Source organism: Fusarium sambucinum, chromosome III (assembly GCF_050947815.1).
Source record: "Fusarium sambucinum isolate potato_lamoka chromosome III, whole genome shotgun sequence".
NCBI lineage: Eukaryota > Fungi > Ascomycota > Sordariomycetes > Hypocreales > Nectriaceae > Fusarium > Fusarium sambucinum.
Genome location: NC_139292.1, coordinates 1,101,801 through 1,119,386, shown reverse-complemented (window position 1 = coordinate 1,119,386; position 17,586 = coordinate 1,101,801). Strand labels below are relative to the sequence as shown.

Sequence of the window (17,586 nt, the reverse complement as noted above, 5' to 3'; positions counted from 1 at the left end):
CAACTTGTACGGCAGATTGGCGGAGTTTCTTGGTGGGCGGGTCGGGCATGCAGATGTCCTTGGAGGCGGAGTTCCAATCCTTAAATTTGTCCGCCATTTTCGTTGTACTTACGTTTGCAGATGGGACTGGGTTCACTGGTGGTTTCGCCTTCTTGCAAAGGCCGCAAGCAATGCCACGAATGTCTGAAGCATAATTGTCTGACACTCGCTGCAGAAGCACGATCATCGCAAATTCAACATGCCTTCTGAAGCCGATTCCGGACCGCCTACTACTCCTGCACCTCCCGCTTCTCCCAGTTTGACCTTGACCCGATCGGAGTTGCGCAACGATTTGAACTGCGCGACGAGTCGCCTTGCCAAACAAATGACTTCGCAAGAGAAAGACCTCACAATCGACGAGAAGATGGCCCTACAAGATTTACTGCAACGATGGTGCGCCGTATGCCCTGATCAGGGCATCTGAAATCCAGCTTCTTTAGCCGCATTTTCTAGTCAGCTATTCACATATCACATGCAGCTTTCAGAGATGCTCTCCCAGTCTCTTGGTGATCTTGTCACATTTGAATATAATCATCAGCCTGAAGAGACCTCGCTATTTTGCCACAGAGCAATATTGAAAAGGTCACAAGATGCTCCAACAGCATTCTACGAAGTTGGAATGTAGATACCCAATGAGAAATGTATCAAATCACGAGAGGCTGACGGTACCATCTACAACCACAGCGAACTGACGAAGTGTGAAAAGGAAGCGCTCAGCAACCTCTTGAAAAGCTGGTGTAACACCCGGCCCGGGTGCGTCGTATCAGTGGCTCTCCGCCATATGCCCGAATTTTTGAAAACTGGACCTCAGAAGATGAGGAAGTTCGTCTTCCTCCTAAACCTGCCGACAAGAAGCTACATAACACAATTGTCGCGGTTGGTACATTTAAGAACGATCTGTCCGTTACCCCAAAGAAACGCAAGGCAGGTGGAGCAAGGAAACAGCAAGCGTCGCGCCGGAACAAGGGCTTGGCTCACCATCCAGCCTCAGCCTGAACTGGGTACATTTAACACTGCGTGGAAGGACGGCTCAAACGTCGCTGTCAATGGCGAGCATGTCCAGCTCGACAACGGACTGGCCAGTGCAAAGGCCGCGGTGAACTTTGATCAAGCAGAGAAAGCCAGGGTTCAAGGCTTCAACACCAATCTCGTGGTTGCGCTTGCTCGTCTTCGCATCCTGGCCTGTAAAAGTTTAAAGCGGGAGCCGGAGGGGGCGGGGGCAGGGGCCGGCACGGAGATCTGCACCCGTTAGACGCGCCGGTGCCCCGGCAAGACCGAGCACCTCGCTGCCCTCCGAAAACATTCTTAAAGCCCGAAGATCACAGGACAGGCGATTTCTTTGTCTTTGATTCATTCTCTGTTGGGAAACAGTATCTACCGCCGTTGAGGTACGATTTGTTACCAAGTGGAGGCGCGACCAGCACCCCGATCTTACATACCCTGCTAACGCTGATGGACCGGTTAATAATGTCCGATACATTACCTTTGATCAATGCATCTTTATTACAAGCGAACCTGCCATTAGTGGAAAACCTAGTATCCGCGATAGCGTCTGCGGCTCTGTAACTCTTCGATGGCGACAAAACAGGCCAGGAGGTAGTGACCTATCAAAAAAATTCTTCAACGTGGGGAAGTTGGTTCCGTTGCATTACGTTGATCTTAAGTCCTGGAATCGCAGTGCTGAGAGTTGCTTATTATATGCTGACTCTTTCAAACCTGAGGCGGGCATGACATTTGTACAGGAGCTAGCAGACGAGCCAGAGGATAAGAGGAAGTATTGAGCGAGAAAATGAGAGATGAAATTCTTAGGTTAGCTTGTGTTACTTTGATCAGACTTAGGCTATTTATCTTGTCATCACTCGTCTTTAACTGATTGACGAACCCTTTACTTCACCATGACTCCATCATCCAAAGACGTCCAAGTATTGTAGGGGGAACTCAACCATTGGACTCTCTCATATAGAGTAACAAACAACTTTGTGAGGGTACTTGCTGTACCATATACGTGCAAGATAATGTAACAAAATGGCTGCCTTTGCTGCAACGACATTGTAACCTTGCCAGAGACGATCTCGGCCGACATTGGTAGAATGTGATTTGACCGACCCTCCCGCCGTCCATTCCCAAACCGAATGGTCGTTTTAGTGTGGTATATAGTATTGTGCATCAATATTGCAGATGAGAGATTCTGACTCTTCTTCGCCCCCGAGTCGCTGAGACGTAGGTGGACTGAGGCACCACCGAGGAGTGTCTGGGCTTCTTAACCCGTCGTATTTATATTATTGAGAAGTTGAGTTTCGAATGACCAGATCAGAGGAATGATGTCATCCATTTAGCGCTTGGTGAATGAATACAAGAGTGATGTTCAAGCTTCCTCTATTGGCATGAGGAGAGGCTTTATATAGTTTGACCGTGGCCGAGACTGAATCACAATACTGGTCTCCAAGCCGTAACACATGTTCAGTGTGGGAGTCACCGGAACCCCCAAATGATTCCGTCATGCGGTGTTTGTTTATGGTAAATGAGTGTTGTTTTTGCTATGTAACCTGGCACAATGCTTCTATCAGGCGACATGATGAAGTGTGACAACTCCGTGTTCCACCGACAGGCAAACGCCTTTCAGAGCCCAGCTGGTAGGTAGCAGAAACGTTAACCCCTTAAGTCTTAGGGTAAAAAATAAATAACATAAGAAGTATAGTCAAAGTAGCATAAACTGGTCCAAGGATGTCGTCTATATGCTTCAAGCGGCTTGCGCTTCTAATACCTTGAGGCCCAGCTGCTTGGTGCTCGTCCTCTCCGACACTAGGTACCACATCTGCAAAAACAAGTTCAAGCTTTATGTATTTACTAAATCGAGCTACTTGATTGCTTTCCAAAAACACAGTCCCCAGATTCTGCCGTCTTACTGCCTCACTATGTTCCGATTTCGTAGCCGTCGGACGTTTATTCCCTGTGCCTCCAATTCCTCATCAGATAACAGGTCAAGTCCACATTTGATGCTCTCCAATGCTTCCTCGGATACGAGGTCAAGCCCTGATCTCTCCAATCCCTCTTCTGGTAAAAGGTCAAGTCCAGACCTAATGCTCTCAAGACGTTCATTTCTACCGTAGTCCTGGATATTGAGAACGCACTTGCGAAACTCCAACAACTGCTGAGCTTCTTGAAGAGCAAAGGTTCGAATCTTTTGGATATAAAAGGTCTGCTCTTCCTTCCATGTTATATATAGTCGCGCCTCTGTTCCGTTCATGGAAACGCTAAAGGAAGATGTGTCAATTGGGTTGATGACCTTGTGTCCAAGTTCCATGAGCTCATCGTTCAACATCTCTGTGACATTGACACAAGAAGATGATCCTCCCAAGCATTGGTTGGTCGCCACCTAGAGACTACCATTGCTAGAAGGGCCATCGCCTTTGAGCTCGACAATAAGAAATGGTAGGCAGAGACCGTCCCTGTTTGATGAATCTAGGTGCATCGAAGCGAGTTTCATTCGTTGGAGAGGAGTAAATGCGGTTGCAAAATTGTAGCCAAGCAGAATGTCTGGGACAGGACCACTAACTCGATACGCAGTTCCGGTATTGGGTATGGTCCACTTGGACATGGGGATTTTGTCGCTTCGCTTTAGTATATCGTTTCGAGGCGGCAAGGTAACGAGTGTGTTTTGTATGTATTGTTCCACGTTGGGCTCGCCAGCTCCTCGTTCCAGAGCAGCAAGAGCATCATCGGCATAGACATCTTGGACCGAAATATCTAGTAACTGTCTATCACTTTCAATCTTTTGTACAAGCTGTGAGATGTGTTCTGGAAGTTCTTCGCGGCGGTCGCGGTAGATAATATTGTTTGCGGCCAGATTTAAAGACTCGTTCTGCAATTGAAGGCTGTCTCGAAATTCTACTCCGTTGGCCACATGAACTTGCAGCACTGGTGGTTCTGGCGATAGAAACTCGGCTGCTGAACCGGACCCTCTTAGCTTGTACCCTGCGGCGAGGCATGCTTGGAGGTGCTGATCGTACGTATCTTGTTCGAGGTATTTTTGAAGTAGTCTGAATGATGATGTCCGAGTACGGGTAACTGATTTCAGAGGGATATGTTTCTTCGAGCCAAGTGTCGATTTGATCCGTCAAAGCAGGGCTCTCGCAGGTGTTTATATAGTCCAAAACGGCAGTAAAAGGTAGTGAATCTGATATGGGAGTTGACTCCTCCACCATCTAATAAGACAAGTGTCAGCGGTGTATAATGGTAGCCGGTCTGCAGTATGGCAACGTGTAGATGACGCAGCGCCATATAGAGGGGCATACGCACATCATACCACTCTTGTTCAAAGAGGGTTTTCTTCCCTGGCGGTGCCTGTGATGGGGAGTCGGACATGAACCTGTGAGGTCTCTTTTTAGAGTTGTGAAGCCCATGCTGAGTGGGCGCAACTGCTTGAGGATCACCCATGGCAAGGACGACAGAAGAACACAGTCTACGTTTATCATCACTTGTGATGGAGAGGTGGGAGATCAGCCTTGAATTGAAGTGAAGAGAGAAGCGGCTTTTAAACCAGTGTCGAGCCAGTACTCCGATTCACGGGGATGCATCATCCCATGATCGACCTGCGGGAGTATGTTAATAAGGTTGACTATTGTTGTACAAGTACACTCACTACTTATGCCACACGGTGTTTGTATGCCTGAAGCACAAACGGCCCACGTGTATGATCATGTTTATCTTTAGCACAACATATGAAGCTTCACGAAACAAGGCACCGTCCTACTGTTGCAATAGCTGAAAGCCACCAGCTCAGCCCTACAAGCCTCAACTTGGTGTAGATCGGATGCAACCAATCAGAGCCGTCACATTTTAAACTCTCTCCGTGGAAAACGAGAGTTGCATAAATCTCGGGCCGTACCGTTGCAGGACGTGTAAAAGAGGCGGAGGATATTTAGCTGCATGAAGATGGATAACAAGCTGGACTTTTACTTTACAGAATGAAGCCTGTCCCTTTGGTGATGATGTCCCGCTTTCGGCCGAAGATTCCGGCATTCGGGCAGCCCTTCCCTATGGCGATCTCAACTAGCGGTATCCCTACCCCTACCTACAGTGGAGGTCTCCGCCGTCAGATCCAATCTTATTCCACTGTCGTCATTGTCAGCGACTCCGGCGCTTCCGTCACATTTCTTTCCTCTTTTGCAATATAGACTGGGACCCGAAAATTCTTCCCTCCTCTCAAAAGAACAGAACCAAAGAATCTGCAAGTTGAAAACTCCTTCTCGCCGATCTCGCTCTCTTCAGACATCATGAGCGCCAACCTTGAAGCACCTGGCGCCCCAGCCGAACGCATCACCTCTACAGCTTCAACCATCACCGATTACGCTTATCCGTACGGTCACCTTGGACATCTTACACAAAAGCAGGAGGAAGCTTTTGTCCAGTTTAAGAAGGTCCTTGAGGAGAGGGGACTTTTGAAGCCTGGCCCTCCACCTTCTCACGATGATCCTTTGATCCTGTATGTCTTTTGTTTCCATTTGAAGACGAAACTAACAACGTCATAGACGGTACTTGCGCGCACGAAGATGGAATGTCGAAGACGCTTATACCCAATTTAAAGAAACAGAAGACTGGCGAAAGGCAAACGATTTGAATGTGTTATATGATACCATTGATCTCAACGCCTACGACTTCAGCCGTCGCTTGGTATGTCCATTGACCGCCACCACCAACTTGTACTAACTCCTCCAGTATCCCCAATGGACAGGTCGACGCGACCGCCGCGGAATTCCTCTCTATGTCTTTGAAGTCAAGACTCTCGACTCCAAGACCGTACACGAGTATGAAAAGGTCGGCACATCGAGTAGTTTTTCCCAAGCCAAGTCCGATGGCAAGACTCCCAACGGTCTTTTGCGACTCTTTGCGCTCTACGAAAACTTGACTCGCTTCAACATGCCCTTCTGCACTCAACTTCTCGACCGTGACCACCCCGAGGTCCCAATCACGCTAAGCACAAACATTGTCGATATTTCCGGTGTTGGTCTTAAGCAGTTCTGGAATCTCAAGCAACACATGCAGGCTGCTTCACAACTCGCCACAGCACATTACCCCGAGACTCTGGATCGCATATTTGTTATTGGCGCACCCGCCTTTTTCAGCACGGTCTGGGGATGGGTTAAGCGCTGGTTCGATCCTATTACTGTCTCCAAGATTTTTATCCTGGGCAACCACGAGGTCAAGTCCGTGCTGGAGCAGTACATCGAACCCAGAAACATCCCAAAGAAGTACGGTGGCGAGCTTGACTACAGTTTTGGAGAACTCGGAAATCCTGATCCTAACTGGACGGGCGTTGTCGAGTTTGAAAACGGTCACAAGACTTTCCCTAGTGGTCCTTTGTTGTGGGAGGAGGACGGTAACGATCGATTAGTCTGTGTTGCCAAAGGTTCCAAGGATGGTAAGCCCCGACACGAGAGGATCTGCACCGTTCCCAAGACCTTTGGTTTGTCGCCTGTGGTTGAGATTGGTGTAAATGCACCAATCGACGCCGCTCCCGTCAATGGCGTTTCCAACGGCACCGCGGGAGCCGAAGCCGTTCAAACCGACGGCTCTACCTTGAGCAACGAGGTTGATGAGAAACTAAAGATCCAGGACGACAAGCCCGCTGTTCCACAAACCACTGTTGCGTAAGAAGTTATTGTTTAGACGGAAAGAATGGCATACCCCGAGATGGATTGAAGATGGAAGTTGTCATAGGGTTTTGGATAGGATTGGAGTATATATACCTGTATGTTTGGCGCATGTTTAGAAGCTGCCATTAGAGCGGACTTTAGTTGTGCATACATATTCTTGATTCTCTTCTATTGTAAATAGTAATTGTTCATTCTAGTCTAACTCGTCTATCGTGATCCTTTATATAAACTCCATACCCAACTGTCTTGTTCTACCTAAGCACCGATTATTCCAACTCGATAGCATCAGGCCTCTTGATGTATCCCCTCTTATTCCTCCATTGCGTAACACCCCTCTCAAGTTCTTCCCAATTGACGCCGTCTCTAACAAGACACATTGTGACTCCCAAACTCTCAGTATCTCTATTTCTCGCTTCGTCGTCAAAGAAGAGCATATCCTCGTACTTAATGCCTGTCCTCTTCTGTATACTCTCAAAATGTTTGATCTTACACCCGGGGTAAATCTCCAACAAGCCATCAAACATATCGAGCGCCTTTTTGGTTTTCTCTTTGGTGTTGCCTTCAGGCGGAGTGATGTGTAGCATCTTTAGTAGATCGCGCGCAAGACTTGGCGCACTTGTCCGCGACGCGACACCCATTTTTATACCTGCGCGAGGAAGCGCGTAGAGAATGGCGGGCACATCGCTGAAGAAACCATAGTCTTCGCCGTATTTGTCCGTGGCGCTCGTGTGGGATGAATTCGGTTTCAGAGGCGGCGTGACGTGGGTGTCGACCCAGAAGGGCCAGAGTGTATAGTCGAGATCGAAGACGATGAGTTTAGGTAGCGGAAGCGACGGATCGGCGAGGGAGGATGGGAGAAGCGAGGATGCTATTGATGCTGACGAGGTTGAGGAGAGCGTCGAGGAGCTCGGAGGAAGAGGGTTTTTCGAGAGTTTCCTTGGCATTTTGAAGCGATTGATGGAGGTTGGATGAAGAAAGTTTGGTGTTGTTCAACTTTTACAGATAAGTCGCCCCGGTGGGGTCGTGACGTCGCTGGATCCTTGGGTCAACCCTGATCGACGCATCCCGAGTCGTTGGTAGCAGTCCCGAGTCTACAGAGTACCGTAACAGAAATTCTGGCGTCATACCTAGGTCTTGGGGTACAGAAATGAGTAGTCTAAGAAACATGATTCGCATTGGCATGAACTGACCTAATATTTTTGTCTGCTGTGTCTCTAGCTTGGCTTTTCTGTCCTCTAGCACTACCCTGTAGAAAGTCAAGTCGTAGTTAAACATGTTCGATACTTGTTTACCTGCATATAGTTGGTGACAAGTATAGATCGATATTAAAATAACATTCATTCTTTACTCCATTAGTGCCGTTCTTTAGATTGTCTCTCAGTTTCCTTTTTCGCATTGACTTGTCGTTCAAAGTAGCGCCGTCAAAACGGCAGGCACCTTGTCCGACTCTAGTTTTCGCAGAGAACAACGCTCCACAACTTCTCTACCGATGTGTCGATATAAAGTACTGACAGATCCTTGGCAGACGGATATGGAGCGGATTTGTACTTTGACAACCTATGCATTCCACTTGAGTCTGATTGTGACCCGTACTGCCGTAGGTGGAACTGATGAACTGGTCGACAGCCCTAAGCTGCAGTCCCTAGATGGGCAGGATGCACCAACTCCGCTGAGCCGCAAAGCACCTACCCATCTCAAAGACGAGTAACACTTCTGATTGCACCTGCCATCGCACCTTCCAATATTTAAGAACGATGCTTCTCTACCCCGCACTTTCCTTCCTCCACTCGGTTAACTTGGATTGCGGGGAGGCAAGTCCAAGTCCTGGAACCAAATACTGGACATGTGATTGGTTCAATCTCCACTAGTCAAAGTCGGGGGGAAACTTCCCCGTTTTAACTTCCTTCGTTGTGAACTGACTCTTTTTACCTGATCTGAGATTGACGTTTCTTTTTCTGTTCCTTGATTCAGTGCTTCAATTGAATGAGAAACGCATAAGCTTTGGTCTGACGTTTCACAACTTTACGCATCAACGTTAGAGTGGAGATCCAAGCCAAGGGGTTGGTTGACTAATTACTCAGTCAGCCAAACTCAACAGCGCGACTCAGTACCGACAGATCGACGAGCACGGCATTGAACACACTCTAGAATGGCTAAACGAACGTGGTCCGATTCTAACCCTGCTGGAACTATCACCGCTGATGCGACTGCTGTATGTCCCCCATCAACCACAGCAAACCCGACTGACACCCCCTAGTCTCCAGCACCAGCGCGACCAAATGGCCATGGAAGGACTTCATCTGGTAGACAGAGCATTTCGGGCGTCATCTCCAGTGAAGCCTCCATTCCTCAGATCTCACGCAAGATCAAGGCGTGTGCAGCATGTCGGAAACACAAGGTGATATCCCACTCATGAGCTATTGAACGTTGACTAATGAGATGATAGATTAAATGTTTGATGGATGAGAGTGGACCGCCTTGTCGAAGATGCTCTGAGAGAAATCTGGGTTGTGTCTTGAGCAAAAGTCTTCAAACGATCATTGATGAAAAGTCACAGTGAGCATTACAACATGACCGACATCTCATTGACTAACAAATCCAGGTTCTCTGAGTCCGTGGTACAAGATCTAGAGCAAATGCACAGCGCTTTGCGACAAGTCATGAACAAACTGAGTCTTCCAGAACTTCCACCCTTACAGAGCATCAACTCTCGAGATGTTGAGGGAACACCACCAAAAGACGACAACCCCTCAAATACGACAAATCATCTCGCTGTATCTCAAGACGAATTCCGAGGCCCCTCATGTGACAACTCTCCAAAAGCGACCCCTGAAGATGAAGGTCTTCCTTACGTACCTATCCATTCCCTATACACTCTAACCAAACTGAGTGCTCTCCGATCCCCCGACAACCCCGAAGCGCAACGAGGAAACGTTATCAACGACTTTATCGCCCGTGGGGCTTTGTCATTAGCCGACGCTGAAAGTCTGTTCGCCTTGTATCGCGACCGTTTGGATCGGTACATGTACGGAATTGGTTGCCGTTACATGACGTTGGAGGAACTACGACGCAAGAGTCCCATCTTATCCGCCGCAACGCTCACAGTGGCTGCACTACATGACCCCAAAGCCGATAGCATCTATGGGATATGCAGTAGTGAATTTCGACGTCTGATGGAGAAATCCATGTTTGAGCGTCGTATTGACCGCGATTATCTACGCGCCATGTGCATTGCTTCATATTGGCTTAGTGATTTGTCTTGGATGCTCTCAGGGTATGCTATTCGACGTGCTGCTGAGTGTAATCTACACAACAGCTACAATCAGGCTATCAAGGAACAGAGTCAAGAGGCGGCGGATTGTGCTCGGTTATGGTATATTCTATACATCTGCGATCAACATCTTGCGACCCTATACGGACGCCCCTCGATTGTTCAAGAAGATTCGTCGATTCAGGGCTGGGAGCAATTTTTAAAATCGCCTGTGGCCAACGAGGAGGACAAGCGTCTTACCGGCCAAGTGATGTTGGTCAGTATCTTGCGAAATATTCGAGAACTATTCGGTACAGACAAAGGGGAGCCTGTTCCACGAGTATATCTAAATCACATTCTACAGTTTAGACGGCAGCTTGATCAGTGGTATACTCGTTGGATGAAAGACTTGCCAGGTGAGTTTATTGCTCTCTGTCCAAACTTGACTAACACGCAACAGAACAATGGACGCAAATCGGCTCATTCCCCCGGAAAGGCACAATTCTTCATTACAATTTTGCCCAAATACACCTCTACTCTCACATTTTCCGCGGCCTCTCAAACGACGCACCCATCCCTCACTACTTCCTCGACTGCGCTACGCAGGCCGTGACAGCTGCAACAGCCATCATCGACCTGATAATCACAGACCCAGACGTCGCCCTTGGTATCGTGGGGATGCCCTCGTATATGCTTTCCATGACTGCCTTTGCATGCATGTTCCTCATCAAAGTCGCTGTCAAGTACGGTAGCGATCTGATTGAACGCCAGCGTGTGCACGATCTCACGACGAGTCTTGTTCGACAGTTCCGCTCGCTAAAGGCGGGCAAGTGGCATCTCGCGAATCTGATGGCTGGAGGGCTGGAGCGCATGACTGCTACACTCGCAACTGTTGAACCAGGACAGGTGGGCCAGTCGGCTGGCGTAGTATACAACACGATGGAGAATGTGGATCTGGCTGGGCAGATGATGCCAGGGAATCAGGTGTATACTGATATGGATGGAGATACGTTCTTTGACTATGATATGAGTTTTGGACTTTCGCCCGTGTTTCGGTTTGATCCCAGTATGTTTACAGTTGATGCTTCGGGGCAATCTATGCCGACATATCCCGAGCCGGATTATGGGATGAGACCACAGTGAGATAGTGGCGTACTATGCATTGGGATTCTGGGATACCTGGAGTAGCTATGATTTGAGCATAACAATTGGACAAGACATCTTGTTATCAAAGACACTGTGCCGACAGGCCAGAAGTTAGACTTCTTGTACAGCACCGCGATCGACACTACTTATTACCTCCGCTTCTCAGCTTTCCCCAACACATCAATTATATCCACCTCCTCGCATCTTGATAAATCGTAGTCATCTCCACAGTGTTTATACCTCGGTTTTCTTGCCGGTATCCCCGCATCATCACCTGCGGAGAAGACGGATAACCTCACTCACCCCGCGGTAGTGGATCGATCTTATCCGTCTCGACTTGCTTAAATACATGAGACATCCCCAAATCAGACTCATCCAAGTGCCCTCAAACGTATCAAAGTGAACAACTTCATCATGACACAGCATATCCTCATTACAGGCGCAGGGGGCTTCATCGGGCAGGAAATCCTAGGCCCCCTCCTCGATTCCTCATCAGATATCCACCTCACCATCACAGACATCGCTACACCTCCCGTTCCAGAGACATACTCGGACCGCATCACATCCCTCAGCGCAGACCTCACGGACCAAAGCGTGGTGGATAAACTCATCACTTCTCAACGCTTCACGACGGTCTATCTCTTCCACGGTCTCATGTCAGGTGGTTCAGAAGCCAACCTCGACCTGGGTCTTAAAGTGAATGTCGATTCAGTGCGCTACGTCCTCGACGCTCTACGAACAAAGCTCCCTGGCGTCAAGGTAGTCTTCTCAAGCTCTTGTGCTGTGTATGGACCCGATGAGAAATTCGTCACTGAGCAGACACTTCCACAGCCAAAGTCATCGTACGGCGCTGAGAAACTCATCGCTGAATTATTAGTGAATGACTTTTCGAGAAGGGGCTTAATTGATGGACGAATCGTGCGACTTCCAACTGTTGTCGTGAGACCTGGAAAGCCATCCGCCGCAGCATCAAGTTTCGCATCAGGAATCGTCAGGGAATCTTTACAGGGCATTCAAAATGTTCTCCCCGTTCCTCGAAACATTTCCATGTGGATCTGCAGTCCAGCCACTGTGATTAAAAATCTCATCATGATCAAGGATATACCCGCAGAGAAATTCGGGGACTCGCGCATTGTGAATCTACCGGGTATTACGGTTTCTGTGCAGGATATCCTGGATGCTGTGGAGAAGGTGGGTGGGAAAGAAGCAGTGGGTTATGTCAAGGATGAAGAGGATGAGGCTTTATACAAGATTGTTAAGAGCTGGCCTCCTTGGTTTGATGATAGTAGGGCAAAGAGTTTGGGGTTGCAAAAGGATGGGGAGTTGGTTGATGCTGTCAAGGCTTTCCAGGATAGACTCAAGGCAAAGTGATAGATTTTGTTATTAATTATAGGTTCTATCTGGATATTGCTTCTAAACTCTAGTAATTTTCCCAAACGACATATTATAATTTTGAGGACCGTACTTTTCTCGATACTGAACTCGGTTCAATGCGCCCAGATGTAACGAGATGATCTAGATCCAGAGTATTCACAAGAGCAGGCGTCGCTTGATCTAGACTCGTAATACCAGCAAGTCTCATTGAAGTCTCGAGTTCATCCTTCAGAACTAGACGAGTGTTAGTAGATATTGACAACCGTGGATGGGGACTTACTCTGTGATAGGTGTTCGACACCCTTTTGACCATATACCAAGGAATACAAAAATGGCCTTGCAATTCCAACAGCTGTGGCGCCCAGTGCAATTGCTTTTAGGATATCTGATCCGCGTTCGAAGCCGCCGTCGATAAAGATCTCGAGATGATCAAAGGCTTCGGGGAAGCGTTTTCGGACTTCTAAAAGGATGAGGATGGAAGCTTGCGCACTGAAATTTGTTAGATCACACTTTTGAATGGTTGAAGGACAAACTTACCCATCGAGTGATCGTCCTCCATGGTTACTCAACATAACGCCATCAACACCATACTCAACCGCCAACTTGACATCCTCCACCGTCTGTACGCCCTTCAGTACAATCGGCACAGAGCTCTCTCGTCTAATCCACTCGAGATCCTCCCAAGAAAGACTCTTGTCGATGTACTGACCCATTAGACGTCCTAAACCGCTACCCTTGCCGTCTTTGCTGCTCTCGCTACCGCTCATCTCGGATTTGATGACGACTGCTTGTGGTGCGCGTTCGTCGGCTTCGCGTTTTCCTGGTACAGGTGCATCGACGGTGACGAAAATCGCTTTGATGCCGAGAGATCGAGCGCGGTTGAGGAGTTGTACTGTTTTGGGACGGTTCGAATTGACGTAGAGTTGGAGGAAGAAGGGGTGGCCTTTGGGAGCCGCGCCGATGATGTTTGGGAGAGAATAAGAGGCGTTACTGGAGATCTACAATTATTAGCACTGTAGTTCATGTTTGTCAATTGACTCACAATCTCAAAGATGCCTTCACTGGCAGCAGCTCTACTCCAACCAAGCTCACCATCCGGATGCGCCAACGTCGCCATCGCAGCAGGACACATAATAAAAGGCGCTTTGCTCTGCATCCCCAGAATCTTGCGACTGATGTTGACTTGTGAAACATTTCTTAGAATTCTTGGTCGAAGCATGACTCTGCGGATGAGTTCACGGTTCTTTGTCACTGTGACCAGATCCGTGGCGGCAGAAGAGTAAAACGCCCATGCTTTTGGCGTAAGAGCTTTTTGAGCAGCGAGCGCAAAGTCGTTTGCCGAAAGGATTTGATCGAGGGATGGAACGTTGGGTGGGAGTTGGACATCTGTATCAGTTAGAGATGTTGTCATGAGACGAGAAGGGTGTCTACCTCTTGGAGCAGGGATGTTGGGAGATTCAGACTCCATTGCTTCGAGGTCACTCATGATGGCGATATTTTATTGATGACAGGTCGTGTAATGAGTATTGCTGTATGATCGATATTGAGACTGAGTATCTATTTATCATGGATCATTGTATAAGTGAACAGACCTCAGGCCCCGCAATCGGACTCCTCACCTTGGATCCGTCATGATAATTCGGGTCGGTCCATCTTGGCGCGAGGCACTCCGGAATTAACTGTCGGTCTTGTGTCCGGTGACCGGGTTTGTCTGTGTTCGGCTTTCTCTCCGACCGCGGCTCAACTCCACGTGCAGAGCTGAGCCTCAGGATATTAGCTAGATTGATCGCTTTCATCATAGGAGATGAAGTTAGTAGGCTAGATCAGACTTCTTTAGTCATTTATTTTTTATTCCCAAGACTTGGGATGCCGACGTTTCTGCTGCCCACCGCCGCCTACCTTCGTAGTCTAGGACGCCCCAGAGGATGCGCTTGGGAGTCGTCGTGATGTCGGAAAATAATGACGGAATACTGTGAGGTGATGGGCCTGTATGTTATTTGTGGTTTGTTGAAACAATTAATACAAACAGTCAATAATGTCGGACAACCTGGTTACAAGGTCTGTTCGGGTAAGATAAAGGCAAACTAATATGTGATTCTATCTGTAATGGACTTTGTTCATCTCACAACTGAACCCATTAATTATTGCCTGCTCATGGAGAATATATTCTAGAGACTGTTGAAGAGAGGATGTAGTTAATTGATCAAGTCTAAAGCTCAGTCACACCCAGATCCATGCTGTGAACCATGATCAAGAGTAGAATAGGACTAAACAGAAACATGAGAGGCAATTATTTAGAAATTTTGAGTCTATGTACTGAGTTAGAATACACAAGTAACTACTCGTAAAATTGTAAGATAATGTGCTGGCACATTGATTGAGATTGAGAGGAGTTGCAGTTTAGTATCACTTGCAACCATTATTAGTGCTATAAGCGTGGTAAAGTTTGGGCTAATGGGATCTCACACTCAAGTGGGTTATATGCAATTGCAATGAGGCTGGTACTGTAGCCTTGCACCCGAGACCTTTCAGCTTAGCCCCTTGATGCAACCTGAACGATCGCCATTTCCCTATTACGCTTTATACGTTTACTACTTATTGCCTCCACCATTGCCTCCACTGATTATCACTACAAGAGTATCTCTCCAGAGGGTACCTAGTGAGGCCGTACCCGAATTGTCAATCTGCCAAGGCTGGAGCCAACCATGTTTCTGTCCTTAGCATCTATGCTACGGTGCTATTCGACCCGATAATGTAGCACAGATCATCAAATGTTGTCGCATAAGCGCCCAACTCCTAGACGTTTAGTATAAAGAAATAGATGCGCCTGTTTTACTGCGCCACACACTGCTCCTGAGTGCTCTCACCATCAGAGAGGTTTAGGGGAGCACCACCAGCCTGGCTCAGCGGAGGCGTCATGGTGTTGATGACCTTCTGAAACATTGCGAAATCCTCCTTCTTCACAGTATTTCGACCTGCATGGCGGCACATAAGGGCAGCACCTAAATAATAACGATGAAATTAGTATAAGTGATTACCACAAACGATTATCGCAAGTGTTAATACACTTACCTTGCATAAGCGGAATTATGAAACTTTCAGTAGCCGCCTGAATAGCTTCAATAGCTTCATCTTCAAAGACTATCTTCTCGTGGAAGATGTTCTGAGCAATATCATCGCAGAGACGAGCGTATGGGATGACAGCGTTGTTGATGTTGAGTACTGGTTCATTAGGATATGGACTTGGTATCGTGTATATAACTTACTCCTTGCGCTTTTCTTTGACTTACTGACTGAGAAACGGCTAGACCTCCGTGAGAACTTCTTACGGGCAACAGCTTTGCGAAGCTTTCTATCTGCTGCGGCCTGCTGCATCGCCATCGTGACTATAATTGTAAGCTTCAGATAGATTAGGAGGCAATAGATAGGTTATACTTACTAGGTGGACGGTAGGATGATGGTAAAGATTGATAATAAGAGGTAAAGAATTAAAGAAAGAAAGAGTTTGGATATATTTAACATATAGAGATTAAGACGAGTTGCGATTTAATATCACAGAGATTCAGTCTTGGTGTTGTGAATCACAATCAGATTTGACCAATAGGATCACGCACCGGAGTGGGTTTCCTTCTATATCCGGTATAGCGACCCACCTTCCACTAACACTTCCCAAACTCCAGAATCTCCATCTCCTTCTTCACTCTTACACATCAACATTCCATTCATCTTCTTCTTCAGTTTATATCGGAATCTCTTAACAACACCATGGAGATGGAGGGTAAAGAACACGGTAAGTAAGTTATAGATCTATGCTAATTGTCCCTGCTAATTGCTGTAGGTCGTTCACCTGGTATAAAGAGGCGTAAAGCCGACCATGAACTGTCAACACACCCGATCGCAAAGAAAATACGCGCCCGTAAGCAAAATTTATCAGAGGAACTCCGCAAATAGGAAGAAGCAGAGGCGGCCATTAATGAGAAGAGGCGGCGCGAAAAAAACAAACTGCGCAAGAGCATTGCCTACAAGAATGCCACTTTAAGTCAGCAACTGTGGCTAGAAACAAACGTTTCCAACAAGATTGATGAGCAGTAGTAAGTCACAACCAAGACCTCATTTGAATGGATACTGATTCTCTATCTATAGTAAATCGCTCAGGAAGCACCCCGATCAGCTCAAGCCTGGTAAATCGTCTCATCCCACCGGATCTATAGAGGACAACCTTGAACCACCTCATCCCATCGGGCCAACAGTGAACTATAACGATCCTGAACCTTCGTATCTCACGGAATTAATAGAGAATAATAGCTACCCTGAATATTCCCATCCCACTGAGGATAACGACCCTGAATATTCCCATCCCACCGAGGATAACGACTCTGATCCACCTCATCCCACCGGACCAACAGTGAACTACAACGATCCTGAACCTTCTTATCTCACGGAATCAATAGCGAATGATGACTATCATGAACTTTTTCAACTCAAAAGAGCAATAGAGATCGATGACGACCCTGAATCTTCTCATCCCACTGGACCTGTGGACGAGCACGAACCTAATTGGAATTCGTTTCCCGACATTGACCCAAGCTATCAAGAAATGCTTGATAAGCTAAATAAGGATGTCGACCGTGACTGGTAAGATAACGAGAGCTCTAACAGGCGCGAGGGCACCGAAGCATAATTTGCCATTCCGGGGTCATGGGCTGGAGGTACCGCGATACCTCTTCCGATCGACCATCCTCAGGGTATCAGAAAAATTGACCGCTGGAAATATAAGAGACGAAATTAGTAGGTTACTTTATGCCCCTTAGGCTATAGGTCTTAGACTACTTATTTTTATACCCCAAGACTTGGGAGGCTATTTTTTCTGCTACCCAGTAGACCTTGACGATGAACTGGCAACAAAGATTGATCAAGGGCAAATTAGAGTTGAAGAAACAATTCCCCATGTGTCAGTCATCGTAGTGAATCTCGCTAAACGAACCGGAAACGTATTGCAGCGTTAATAACTTCCTCGACAGCAATAGCCGGATCCAGGGGTATCTTATGTTTCAGCATTGAGAAAATAAACATAATTGGGCTAATAGATTTGGACTCAGTATGATAAGTGACCTTCTAATT

At 47.4% G+C, this 17,586-nt stretch overlaps 10 protein-coding genes across 10 annotated transcripts; 5 read left to right on the top strand and 5 right to left on the bottom strand.

The window, feature by feature from the left end:
- Window positions 1-238: 238 nt before the first annotated feature.
- FSST1_010574 (uncharacterized protein) lies at window positions 239-1,291 on the top strand (the record flags this gene model as incomplete). Its single annotated transcript, XM_083233620.1, has 2 exons — window positions 239-439; window positions 968-1,291. 2 exons carry the CDS (start codon window positions 239-241, stop codon window positions 1,289-1,291), a joined length of 525 nt encoding a protein of 174 aa, XP_083080270.1.
- Window positions 1,292-2,941: 1,650 nt separating this feature from the next.
- FSST1_010573 (uncharacterized protein) lies at window positions 2,942-3,361 on the bottom strand (the record flags this gene model as incomplete). The annotated part of the gene is made up of 1 exon (XM_083233619.1): window positions 2,942-3,361. One exon carries the CDS (start codon window positions 3,359-3,361, stop codon window positions 2,942-2,944), a length of 420 nt encoding a protein of 139 aa, XP_083080269.1.
- A 54-nt stretch (window positions 3,362-3,415) lies between these two features.
- FSST1_010572 (uncharacterized protein) lies at window positions 3,416-4,476 on the bottom strand (the record flags this gene model as incomplete). The annotated part of the gene is made up of 3 exons (XM_083233618.1): window positions 3,416-4,006; window positions 4,050-4,244; window positions 4,339-4,476. The coding sequence occupies 3 exons, from the start codon at window positions 4,474-4,476 to the stop codon at window positions 3,416-3,418; spliced, it is 924 nt and encodes a 307-aa protein (XP_083080268.1).
- An 839-nt stretch (window positions 4,477-5,315) lies between these two features.
- Window positions 5,316-6,693, top strand: FSST1_010571 (CRAL-TRIO domain-containing protein; the record flags this gene model as incomplete). Its single annotated transcript, XM_083233616.1, has 3 exons — window positions 5,316-5,524; window positions 5,571-5,712; window positions 5,758-6,693. The coding sequence occupies 3 exons, from the start codon at window positions 5,316-5,318 to the stop codon at window positions 6,691-6,693; spliced, it is 1,287 nt and encodes a 428-aa protein (XP_083080267.1).
- A 268-nt stretch (window positions 6,694-6,961) lies between these two features.
- FSST1_010570 (Mg-dependent acid phosphatase) lies at window positions 6,962-7,639 on the bottom strand (the record flags this gene model as incomplete). The annotated part of the gene is made up of 1 exon (XM_083233615.1): window positions 6,962-7,639. The coding sequence occupies one exon, from the start codon at window positions 7,637-7,639 to the stop codon at window positions 6,962-6,964; it is 678 nt and encodes a 225-aa protein (XP_083080266.1).
- A 1,205-nt stretch (window positions 7,640-8,844) lies between these two features.
- Window positions 8,845-11,088, top strand: FSST1_010569 (Zn(II)2Cys6 transcription factor; the record flags this gene model as incomplete). The annotated part of the gene is made up of 5 exons (XM_083233614.1): window positions 8,845-8,907; window positions 8,953-9,093; window positions 9,142-9,251; window positions 9,298-10,361; window positions 10,406-11,088. The coding sequence occupies 5 exons, from the start codon at window positions 8,845-8,847 to the stop codon at window positions 11,086-11,088; spliced, it is 2,061 nt and encodes a 686-aa protein (XP_083080265.1).
- Window positions 11,089-11,505: 417 nt separating this feature from the next.
- FSST1_010568 (uncharacterized protein) lies at window positions 11,506-12,462 on the top strand (the record flags this gene model as incomplete). Its single annotated transcript, XM_083233613.1, has 1 exon — window positions 11,506-12,462. The coding sequence occupies one exon, from the start codon at window positions 11,506-11,508 to the stop codon at window positions 12,460-12,462; it is 957 nt and encodes a 318-aa protein (XP_083080264.1).
- Window positions 12,463-12,535: 73 nt separating this feature from the next.
- Window positions 12,536-13,951, bottom strand: FSST1_010567 (FMN-dependent dehydrogenase; the record flags this gene model as incomplete). The annotated part of the gene is made up of 4 exons (XM_083233612.1): window positions 12,536-12,699; window positions 12,746-12,954; window positions 13,003-13,463; window positions 13,508-13,951. The coding sequence occupies 4 exons, from the start codon at window positions 13,949-13,951 to the stop codon at window positions 12,536-12,538; spliced, it is 1,278 nt and encodes a 425-aa protein (XP_083080263.1).
- A 1,346-nt stretch (window positions 13,952-15,297) lies between these two features.
- FSST1_010566 (uncharacterized protein) lies at window positions 15,298-15,846 on the bottom strand (the record flags this gene model as incomplete). The annotated part of the gene is made up of 3 exons (XM_083233611.1): window positions 15,298-15,467; window positions 15,538-15,687; window positions 15,756-15,846. The coding sequence occupies 3 exons, from the start codon at window positions 15,844-15,846 to the stop codon at window positions 15,298-15,300; spliced, it is 411 nt and encodes a 136-aa protein (XP_083080262.1).
- A 384-nt stretch (window positions 15,847-16,230) lies between these two features.
- FSST1_010565 (uncharacterized protein) lies at window positions 16,231-17,471 on the top strand (the record flags this gene model as incomplete). Its single annotated transcript, XM_083233610.1, has 2 exons — window positions 16,231-16,255; window positions 17,314-17,471. 2 exons carry the CDS (start codon window positions 16,231-16,233, stop codon window positions 17,469-17,471), a joined length of 183 nt encoding a protein of 60 aa, XP_083080261.1.
- Window positions 17,472-17,586: the final 115 nt, after the last annotated feature.